General features: G+C 44.2%; 1 protein-coding gene across 11 annotated transcripts in view; it reads right to left on the bottom strand.

The window, feature by feature from the left end:
* The window catches only part of kank2 (KN motif and ankyrin repeat domains 2), a 173,802-nt gene that overhangs the window by 53,578 nt on the left and 108,185 nt on the right, over positions 1-12,039 (bottom strand). For 10 of the 11 annotated variants that reach the window (XM_043694832.2, XM_087983392.1, XM_087983393.1 and 7 more), the window contains one exon: positions 2,720-2,809. In XM_043694832.2, coding sequence (XP_043550767.2) covers positions 2,720-2,756 — 37 coding nt within the window. In that variant the 5' untranslated portion in view covers positions 2,757-2,809. Of the gene's footprint in view, positions 1-2,719; positions 2,810-7,821; positions 7,967-12,039 lie in introns of those variants that run through there. The other variant, XM_043694825.2, reaches the window with a different exon arrangement.

Here is a 12,039-nt window from a genome sequence, read left to right as displayed (position 1 = left end):
TCTCCATGGACGTTGTCTGACCTGCTGTGATCTCCAGCATTTGTTCTTTTCAGTACAGATTCCAACCTCTGAAATAATTTGCTCCTAGGTTATGGTGAACCTTTACAAATCACTGCCCAAGTCACAATTGGAGCATTGCATTCAATTCTGGGCACCAGACTTTATGCAGAATGAGAACACATTGGAAATGTGGATGTATTGGAATGTGTTGGGTGCAGAAACATTTATGAGAGTGATTCTAAGGTGAGAGGCTTCAATCGGAGAAGCTGGGCCTGTCAATCTTGTTTCCTCAGAGAAGAGGAGATTTGTTAGAGATGTTCAATCTCATGAGGGGTGAGGATAGAGAAAATGGGGAGAAATTGTTCCCGGTGGCAGAATCTCAAAAACAAGCAGACACTGATTGGTAAAAGAAGTAAGTGCAACTTGAGGAGAAACCTTTCCAGGCAGTGAGAGGTTCGGAAATGGAATACACGGCCTGATAGGGGACTGGAAGCAGATTCAATCACGGTTTGCAACAAGGAATTGGATTGTTTTCTCAAGAGAAAAGATTTGCAGGGCTGTGAGATAGAAAGCAAACTTACTTGCTAAGTAGCTCTTCCAAAGAGTGAGCACAGACGCAATGGAAAAGGCCACTGTCTTTGGAGTAACCATTCTATGATACTAAGTGCTTGGAAAGAGTAGAGAGAAGGTTAAACCCAGTTTAAAAATTTTCAAGTAGGTGGAACTGCAAGAGAGCTGGGGTTGATTTCCTTACAGCAGAGTTTAAGAGAAGATTTAACAGAAGAGTTCACGATTATTTTATCATTATTGACTATTTAAATAAAAACAATGTGCATATTATCAGAAAAAGAATGACACAGTGTTCATTCAGGGAGTTTGTGCAGATATGATGGCTCACACAAACTCCTTCAGTGTTGTAACAATTCTCTGGTTCTAAAGGGATTTCAATAAAGTAAGTGAGGAGAAACTGGTAGGATGATCAAAGAAAGGGGTCATTGGCAGAAGAAGCAGGAGAGAGGAGGAGGAGGATGTATTATATACAGCAAGGAGCTGAGATGTGGAATTCCATACCTGAAAGATGGGGGAAGCTGATCCAGTTGAAACTCTGAAAGGGGATCTGGGGAGCCTTGGGTAATAGCAAGGAAATAGGACCAATTGGATCATTTTTCTAAAGTGCCAGTAGCAAACATGATATGCCAAATCATAGAATGCCTTCAGTGTGGAAGCAGGCCATTCAGCCCATCAAGTCCACACTAACACTCCAAAGAGCATCCCACCCAAACCCATCCTCATAACCCTGCATACCCCATGGCTAATCCACCTGGACAATATAGGTAATGTAGCACAGCCAATCCACCTAACCTGCACATCTTTGGACTGTGGGAGGAAACTATCTGGGGAGAACGTGCAAATTCCACACAGACAGTCACCCAAGGGTGGAACTGAACCTGGGACCTTGGTGCTGCTAGCCCCGAAGGCTTCACTCTGTAGGATTCTATGATATTTTTACCCATAACGTTCTGAAAGGTGCTAATGGATACAACATGCTAGATGTGGCAATCACTTTTCCATCCTTGAAGACTCAGCTATTATCTCTTAATAGAGAACTAGCACTGGCCAGAGAGGATTACAGCCTAATCCCATCCTGAACCAATGTCCACACACTGTGGGGCTCACTGGTAGTGAGTAGGACTGAGGACACAGGCTGTTCATAGCCTAAGGCTGCTGAGATCACTGTTCAATTACCACCAGGGAATGAGTATGGGGCCTTGTGGACCATGGGACTCAACATCATGGTCAGTTCTTAGTTATGGAGCCAGAGAGCTAGATCAGCTTCACTTAATGTGGAATAAATCTGCTCCATTCAATGCAATACCATTTAACCTGGACAAACATGCAAAATGCATGCATTCCGAACCTTACGGACCATTCATAATCCAAATTAAAGGATTGGACACTCTGGAGGCAGGAAGCATGTTTCTGCCGATGGGTGAGTCCAGAACCAGAGGACACAGTTTAAAAATAAGGGGTAGGCCATTTAGAACAGAGTATGAGGAGAAAGTTCTTCACCCAGAGAGTGGTGGATATATGGAATGCTCTGCCTCAGAAGGCAGTGGAGGCCACGTCTCTGGATACTTTCAAGAAAGAGAGGGATAGAGCTCTTAAAGATAGTGGAATCAAGGGTTATGGGGATAAGATAGGAACAGGGTACTGATTGTGGATAATCAGCCGTTATTATAATGAATGGTGGTGCTGGCTCAAAGGGCCGAATGGCCTACTCCTGCACCTGCTGCCTATTGTCTATTGAAATGATAGTGACTTTGTGCTGTAAATTATGGAAAGACATCTGATGCAGTCAATTTAAAGAAAAAGACACTGAATAATTTGTGTTATGTGTGTTACTTTTTTTATTGTGAAAATATTTTGAAGACATTTTGTATGATCACCTATAGGGTCTGATCTTAACTGAATCACTCACTAACAGAGTTAGGCTTGACTGTAACTTACAGGAAAACATCCAAAGGATTACATGAATTTATGGTTACAGACATGGTGTGGAGACAACGTTAATCCCATTCTCTGGGTAGAATGGCCTTGGGTTCATAGTTGATAGGTTAAATTAGAGCTGTCCCTTACACTAGACTGAACAAACTCAGATTTATGTCAAGTTGGTTATGAGTGGTGACTTTAAGGGGTGCCAGTGATGCATTATACTTACCAGGGAAGCTTGTTTTCATTTGGAGCACCTCCGCCATCTTGACTTCTGATCTTCTTCGGTTGCTAGGAGATTAGGTTGTCACACGGGAGCCTGCGTTCAAGAATATAAAGAAATCAGAATGTTACAGGAAACAGGTAAGTCAGAACACAGGGTCCATTTCTTAACAGGAGCTCAGCAGTAAGACTGTTTTGAGTTTGAGAACTACACTAGAGACATAGTCTGTCCTGTGACTCCCAGTGCGATACTGAGGGGGCACTGTGCTGTCAGATCCATCCTTGGGATGGAACGTTAAACTAAGGCCCTCTCTGGACATAAAAGATCCTGCTGTGGGGAAGAGGAAGGGAATTCTGCTCTGTGGCCTGGCCAATATCTGAGCCTTGGCTGACAGCGCCAATATCAAACTATCTGGTCATTGTCATTATTGCTATTAGTGGGATCTTGCTGTGTGCAAACTAGCTACCAGCTTTCCTACACTTCAAAAATACTTAATTAATGTAAAGCATCCAGGGTTGCAAAAGCTGATATAGAAATGCACGTTTTCTTTCCATCAATCCTCATTTTCAGTTGTTGTCATTGATACATGTGACCCTCAGTGCCAACTACCAATTGACATCTCCCTGTGTGGTGAAAGTGAGGACTGCGGATGCAGTCAAGATTAGAGTGGTGCTGGAAAAGGACAGCAGGTCAGGCAGCATCTGAGAAGCAGGAAAATCGACATTTCGGGCAGGAGTCCTTCATCAGGAATGAGACTAGGAATAAGCCCTTCATTCCTGATAAGGGCTTTTGCCCGAAACATCAATTTTCCTGCTCCTTGGATGCTGCCTGACCTGCTGTGCTTTTCCAGCACCACTCTAATCTCCCCATGTGGGGCAGGGTGTACTGGGAGCTTGCTGCTCAGTGACACAGGGCTCAGCAGCTAATCCAAATGGGGAGGCTTCACATGGAGTATACAGTGCAGCAACAGGCCATTCAACCCATCTATTCTATGATGGTGATTAAGCTCAAGCCAGGCCTCTTCCTAACTTTTTCCTCATTTAACAGCACAGCCTTCCCTGTCCTTCTTCCCCATGTGTTTCCCATAAATGCACCTATAATATTCACCTTGTGTTCACTCTGTCAGGGCAAGTTCCACCTTCTCACAACTCTTTGGATAAAGAAGAATTTCTTCCAAGTTTCCTGGTGGATTTTAAAGGGACTACCTTATATGGGTGGCCTTTAGCAATGACCTTCCCTCTGACAGGAGACATTCTCTCTGTTTCTACACCACCCAAAACGTACATGATAATACAGCTGGTGATCTCTTTTCAAGTGAATGGGGATGTTCGTTCCTATCTGAGAGGTGTCACTTGTGTTGATGTGACATAATCAGACAGTTCTAGGCCTGCAGTTTGATTCAGAACTTAGTCCTGCGTATGAGTGACCTGAAAACATCCATTATAACCAGCTCATTTAACAGGTAGCTCAGGACATTTTAACACAAGCAGAAACAATAAAACAACAACATGCATTTATATAGTACTGTTTTGTAGCATCATTAAGTTAATAAAATTAATTAAAGTTAATAGTTACTGCAGAGAAGATTTACCAGGGTGTTGCCTGGGATGGTCTAGTTATGAAGAGAGGCTGGATAAGCTCAGAAACCAAAACAGAAATTGCTGGAAAAACTCAGCAGGTCTGCCAGCATCTGTGGCAAGAAATCAGAGTTAACGTTTCGGGATGGTGACGGGGTAAGCTGGGGCTGTTTTCTTTACAGCAGAGAAGGTTGGAGGAGGAAGGTATACAAGATTATGAGGGGCATGGATAGGGTGGATAGGAAGCATCTTTGTTGAAGGGCGAACAGCAAGGGGGCATAATTTTAAGATGAAGGTCAGGAGGTTTAGAGGGGATTCAAACAATATTTTGACTCAGAGGGTGGTGGGAGTCGGGAATGCACGGCCTGGGAGAGTACTTAAGGCAAGAAGGTTCTTGGATGAGCATAATGTTCAAGGCCATGGGCGAAGTGCTGCCAAAGTGTACTGGTGTAGGTTGAGTGTAGCATGTCAGTGCCGACTCAATGGGCTGAAGAGCCTCTTCTGTACTGTACGATTTTGTGAAGATGATCCAAGGCGTTCCACAGGAGCATTATCAAACAGAATCTGACACATTCTCACATGGAGGTATTACTGCAGATCACCAAATACCTGGGCAATGAGGTACACCATAAGGAGGTGAGAATAGGGAGGACATTGCAGAGTTTAGGACTTGGTCTACTGAAGGTACCGACACCAGCGGTGAAGCAAGTGAATACGGGGACATGCAGACAGGAGGCCAGGATTGGAGGTGTTTCAGAGGCTAGTGTTCCTGAGTCAGATGGCAGAGAAGGACAAGGCAGTGGAGGGCTTTGAGCACAAGAACAAGAATTTTAAAATTGAGGCGGTGCTTAACCATACTACAGAACCGATGGTTCCATTTACTCTCTCAGGGCAGTCTGAATTCCCACAATGTGGGACATCTAACCCTCTGAGTGTCCCATTCTGGTGTATTTAATGCACGTGGTACATGGGGAGCTGGGCCAAGGTCACAGTTACCTCTCTTCTTTAGTGGAGCTCAGGACATTGAGAGAAACACATGGGAAAGGACAAGACGTAGACTAAGGGATGACAAGAAAGTGGCAGGAAAGCGCTGTCACCTGAAGACCTCAGTTGGATTTTCACAATCTTTCTCCATCCCTGACATCAAACTGCAAATGGACCAAATTACCAAATTCCAGTTCATGTAGGATTGGAAATCAGGGTCTCTGCATTTTATAATCCAGTCTTACAGCCACTATTATCCTGTTAACATTCACATGGCATGTACAGAATAGGAACAGGCCATTCAGCCCAACTGGTTAATGTTGGTAATTACACTCATGGTCCTTTTCCCAAGTGCTCTACATCCCATCAACAGATCACAGCTAAATGATAAGTTATGTGGGACAGGAATCCATGGTACATACACAAGGATCATTAGCAGGTGGAAAAAGACATCAAATAAATTTTAGTAAGTTGAATTGAATCTGAATTGAATCTGAAAAAGACAAGGAATGGATGTGGAGACTAGACAAGACATAGCTTGGGCCGAAGATGATCATTTTTCTAGTGTGGCGATCACGTCAGTAAGGCTGTTCTCCACACTAACTGTGTACTGATGGTGTCGAAATAATAGTGACAGGCTGAATGCTTTGATGGGTCAGTCAGAGTTGAGTCCAAATTGAGCTTCAGACCCTGTGACCAACAGCAGGAATTTTCTGATGGCCGCAATGACAGAACTAGATCCTGGCTCATCGCCACTTGATGCTTGGCATCAACATCAGTCGCATTTACAAAGCCAATATAAAGGGCTTCAGATACAAAGTAAAATTCCTCTACTCTTTTAAACAGAAAGTACATGTCTCTCTGCACTCTCCCCATCAAACACTCCCAGGACTGGGACAGTATGGGATTAGATACAGAGTAAAGCTCTCCCTACACTCTCCCCTATTAAATAATCCCAGGACAGGGTCAGCAAGGGCTTAGATACAGATGAAAGCTCCCTCTACACTGTCCCCATCAAACACTCCCAGGCCAGGGACAGCACAGGCTTAGATACAGGGTAAAGCCCCCTCCACACTCTCCCCCATCAAACACTCCCAGGCCAGGGACAGCACAGGCTTAGATACAGGGTAAAGCCCCCTCCACACTCTCCCCCACCAAACACTCCCAGGACAGGGACAGTATGGGTTAGATACACAGTAAAACTCCCTCTACACTGTCTCCATCAAACACTCCCAGGACAGAGACAGCATGGGGTTAGATAGAGTAAGGCTCTCTCTACACGGTCCCCCATCAAACACTCCCAGGACAGGGACAGTACGGGTTAGATACAGAGTAAGGCTCTCTCTACATGGTCCCCCATCAAACATTCCCAGGACAGGGACAGTATGGGTTAGATACACAGTAAAACTCCCTCTACACTGTCTCCATCAAACACTCCCAGGACAGAGACATCACGGGGTTAGATACAGAATAAAGCTCCCTCTACACTGTCTCCATCGAACACTCCCAGGACAGAGACATCACGGGGTTAGATACAGAGTAAAGCTCCCTGTACACTGTTCCCATCAAACATTCCGAGGACAGGGACAGCACGAGGTTAGATACAAGGTAAAGCGCCCTCTACACTGCCCCCATCAAACATTCCCAGGACAGGGACAGCATGGGGCTAGATACAGGGTAAAGCCCCCTCTACGCTGTCCGCATCAAACACTCCAAGGACAAGGACAGCACGGAGTTATTTACAGAGTATAGTTCTCTTTACACTTTTAAACAGAGAGTAAATGTCCATGTATTCTTTTAAATTGACATTAAAACTCTCTTGACACAGTTCCCATTAAAAACATCCAAGACAGGTACAGCACAGGTTGGCTACACAATAAAATCTTCTCTTCACTGGGCTCACCAAATACTCTCAGGACAGGTACAGCACAGGTTAGATATAAAGTTTCCTCCACATTATGCCCATCATATACGTACAAGACAAGTACAGCACAGGGTGACACACAAAATGAAGCTTCTTTTACTCTTTTAACCTGAAACTAAATCTCCCTCTGCTCTTTTAAACCAAATATAAAGTTCCCTCAAAGCTGTCCTCATCAAACTCTCCCAGGAATAGGTACAACACAGGGTCAGACTGAGAGTAAAGCTCCTTCTGTATTGTGCCCATCAAACACTCCCAGGACAGATACGTATTGCTGAGAGTACAATACAGGATGAAGGTCTCTTCACACTGTGATTGATTAGAAACTGAACACAACTCAGTTCATTAAGGGAAATGAGTCAAAATCCTGGTCTTTTTGCTCACACTCATTTACTGTTACACAAGTGAATAGAATAGCAATTTATTGTCACGTGTGGTTTTACAAAACAAATACAGTGAAAGATTTCCTAAGTCACCAAAACACAACACCGAAAGTATGTGGGAGCAAACTCAGCATGTCGCAACCTGTACACACACTGGGTTTGGGAAAAGGACAAACATTCTCATTTTGTTCGGCACTTTGTAACAATGCTTCCCACAGGGACATTAACCCTCAAATTACCTACATCAGCGCCACAATTTCAAGAGCAGCCAATCAGCTGTGTGGGTGTATGGAAGCTTGCCAAGCTGCTGCCCAGACCGGAGTTTCTTGTCTCTGAAGCGTTGAATTTCCCTACTTTACAACCGTCTTTGTCTGGCTTCAACACCAGTGCACTTGGCATTGAGGACGAGATCCCGGCCTAGTAAGAGCGGCCGTCCAAAACCGCCGTTTCTGGCTGCATTCCATTCCCGTTAACCAATATTCAGAGATAGCTCTTTCCTGAGATCAACACTCACAACTGTCAAGCATTTGCTGTAGAGATAAGCTGTTGAGGGTGGGGTTATTGAAACTGGTCTTGTTACTGGTGGAAGATGAGAGATATCGGTCCATCTTACACCCGTGCCATCAACTTTTAATTGAAGTTATTGTTGGGCCTGGTGTTTAATAGCCCTCATTGCAACCAGCAGACTGGTCTCTGTTTAAGAAAAGCAAAGGGGGCTCTTTTGGTACAGTGGCAATGCCCCAATCTCTGAGCTAGGAGGCCTGGTCTCACCTGCTCAAGTGGTGTATAGTAACATCTCTGAACAGGCTGATTTGTAAAATATCTCATGTAGGAGTAACTTAGTAGGTCTGACTGCATATGTGGAGACAGAAAGAGTTAACATTTCAAATCCAGTAATGGTTTTTATTCTGAACAAGAGCTATATTAGAGTCAAACGGTTAACTCTGGGCTAAAACAGCCATTGTTTTTTGGGTTAAGAGTCAGTTTCGTTGAGTTTCACTGAGGATTTCTCTTGCTGAGGCTGAGAAAGTAATCTATCCACATCTCACTAAACTCGCCTCATTAACTTGTCTGATTCTAACCCCATTCTATCACTCGCTGAATCCAGAACAACTTGTCACTGTTGGGATATCCCAGAACAGACTGGCATCCCTGGCACCAGTGTCACCTTCAGCACATCTCTGCTACTTTCAGTTTTTAATTAACTTTTGTTTAATATTTCTCCTGGAAGATGGTGCTCTGACCAACGCAGCACATCAATGGGCAGGATGGTGGCTCAGTGGTGAGCACTGTTGTCTCACAGCGCCAGGGACCCGGTTTCGATTCCACCCACGGGATGACTGTCTGTGTGGGGTTTGCACATTCTCCCCATGTCTGCGTGAGTTTCCTCCGGGTGCTCCAGCTTTCTCCCACAGTCCAAAGGTGTGTAGGTTAGTTGGACTGGCCATGGAAAATGGGGGCGTGGATATCTCTTTGGATGGTCAATGTGGACTTGATGGGCTGAATGGCCTGCTTTCACATTGTAGGGATTCTACTTTATGTTAGCCTGGACTATAGATCTCATGGGAGAACATGGATTCCTGACCTGTCAGGTTAAAGAACTAATTAAATCTGCCAAGCTTTGTGGTGTTTACCTGAGGTACATAATTGCATTATGTTGAATTGACTTGCTTGGACAGGTTATAACACACCTCCATATCAAACATTGATTTTCTGCCTTAGAAGTATCACAATGCCATAAGAGCCCTGCTAGAGAATTGGAATTACTTGAGTAGCTCTGCTAGTGAGCCAGTATGGGAATGATGGGCCGAAAGCTCTTTCTGTGCTATGTCATCCAATGATTTAACATCATCTGTGAGGAACTTTAAAAAAATAAGTTCGCACACTGAGTATGAGGTAAACAGCAGGGCAGAGAGGAAATGGTGACCACAGGGGAATCCAGCCTTTGTGTTAACTCAGAACGGAACGGGGGTCATTACTCTCTGATCAGTGCAGTACACAGGCCTAGGCTTCCCAGCCTGGAAGTGTAGACTTTACACAGAGTTTCAATCTTGGGACATCTTTTTAAATCATGCCTTTTTTCCTGCAAAAACAAGTGTTAAGTGATGGAGATGCCATCAGGAACATTACCTACTGGGCACAGGGTAATGGGCAAGGGTCAGAGGTATGGAGCAGGGCACAGACTAACTGCTGCTCAGCAACGTTAAAGTTCTGTTTGAAGGTTCCTTTGTTGGCCATTTGGGAAGTACCCCCTCAAGTAAAACATTTTCATCCTTTGGTTAAAATCCCTCCATAGCCTTAACCTACAGACATTTTCTCAACCTGGAACCTCGGGGGTTCTCTGCTCTCTGACTTTTGACCTCTGAGCTTTCTGTGGCCAGACAGGCTGCCCAAAATAATTGATTTATGATGAACTTGGATAAAGTAAAGGCCATAAATTAAAGCATGCTAGGAAGTGGAAGCCAGTCTTGACTGAAGTGACTGTGAGAAAGTGAGGATCGCAGATGCTGGAGATCAGAGCTGGAAAAGTGTGGCGCTGGAAAAGCAGCATCCGACTTCATCAGGGAGGGCTTATGCTCGAAACGCTGACTCTCCTGCTCCTCAGATGCTGCCTAAAGTGCTTGTGTCAATCAACACGCTACAGAATCCAGACAGTCTGCAGCTACCCATAGATGGTTTGCAAACAAACTTGACAACTGCAGAACCTACAATACAGACCTGAAGGTGGATTTGAATGGGACAATGGAATGTCGCCCTCAGAACAATTGGGAGCATCAAGTTATTCCTGATGAAGGGCTTTTGCCCGAAACGTCGATATTCCTGTTCCTCGGATACTGACTGACCTGCTGTGCTTTTCCAGCATCACTCTAATCTTGACTCTGATCTCTAGCATCTGCAGTACTCATTTTCGCCTAACATCTGGCTGAGGCTGATCGATCAGGGCAACTGAACCTGATCTATCTACTGGCAGATCCTCAAGACCCTCCCAAAAGAGTGCAAAGACTTGGAAGGATAAGAATGGCCACTAAACCCCACTCAGGATGGAAACTCGAGAATAGCCACCGAAAGAGAAGACACCTGCAAGACCGTCGGAAGATGAAGAAGACATCACTATGTGGAGCCTGGCCAAGTTCTAGTGTGGTGGTATACTATCACACAAAGGTAAGTTAAAGTATAAGATAGTTTGTAGTGTTCATCGTTAGTTTACAGTATACTTTATTGTTCTAATATTAATTGTGGTCAATAAACGAATATTATTGTTTATAAGAGTCGTCTCGAAGTTCTTTGCTCACAGTAAGAGTTTACAGACACCGTGTGGCAAGTACAACATTTCACAACTCTTCAGTTTCAGTTTTGAATTTCATTTTGGCTCCACTTTCAAATGAGCTACGTCACTCCCTAAACCTGTCACCCTCTCTCTCGTTCCAGACATTGCTTTAAATCTACTGCTTTCTGAAAGTTTTTGGTTACTTTTCCAAACATCTCCTCATGTGGCTCAATGTTAAACAGCTGATTATGCTCCTGTAAGGCACCTGTAGATGTATTAATGTATTGAGTTCAGAAGTAGGAATGTCTTGCTGCAGTCATACAAAGCCGTGGTAACGCTGCATGCATGGTTATATCTCCCTACTGGGCCTGTATTCCAGGGTTTAGATGGATAGGAGTGGATCTGATTGGAATGTATAAAATTCTAACAGGGTTAGGTGGACCGAATGTAGAGAGGATATTTCTACAGGTTCGGAGTCTTGATCCTGGGATCATTTAGTCTTCGGATACAGAGTAGGCCATCTAGGACTGATAACAGGAAACATGTCTTCACTCTGAGGGTGGTGAATCTGTGGCATTCTCTACCACAGAAGGTTGGGTCATGGAATATATTCCAGAAAGTGATTTTAGAAGCCTCAAAGGGGTATGGAGAGAAAGTGAGAATAGGGCATTAAGATAAAGAATAAGCCATGAAGTGCATAACAGGCTCGAAGGGCCGAATGGCATATTCCTGATCCTTGTTTCTATATTTCTAACTTCTCTTCCCTTAAGAAGATTGTGTACTATAAGCAACATGGGCAACTCATTCGCTTGCCATCTCTGGTGATGCTCATTGAAGCCAGACATCCGAGGGGGCTTTGGTGCTATTATTTAGAGGACAGACTGACCTGCACTGACATCTGCCTATCAATGCTCCTGACAACATTCCTCCACAATTTGGATGTGCATGTGTTGTAATATGCTGGGATGTGGGCCAAGAGCTGAAAACTACGATTAAGCTGGATGGCATTTTCTTTTGGCTAATGCATACACGACAGACTCCTGTGTGTGCGTGGCACACATTTTCCATGGGTCAGGGAACAAGGCAGGATGAAGTGAATCAGACACTTTCTGAAGAAAATTAGATGAGTAGATGAGAAAGAAAATGGAGTAAAAAGATTTGAAAAAAATCCCACATAAGAAGTTAAACATCAA

Source organism: Chiloscyllium plagiosum, unplaced genomic scaffold (genome assembly GCF_037043375.1).
Source record: "Chiloscyllium plagiosum isolate Xiang-an unplaced genomic scaffold, Cpla_swu_hap1 HiC_scaffold_45, whole genome shotgun sequence".
Taxonomy (NCBI): Eukaryota; Metazoa; Chordata; class Chondrichthyes; order Orectolobiformes; family Hemiscylliidae; genus Chiloscyllium; species Chiloscyllium plagiosum.
This window is presented reverse-complemented; position numbering and strand designations above follow the sequence as displayed.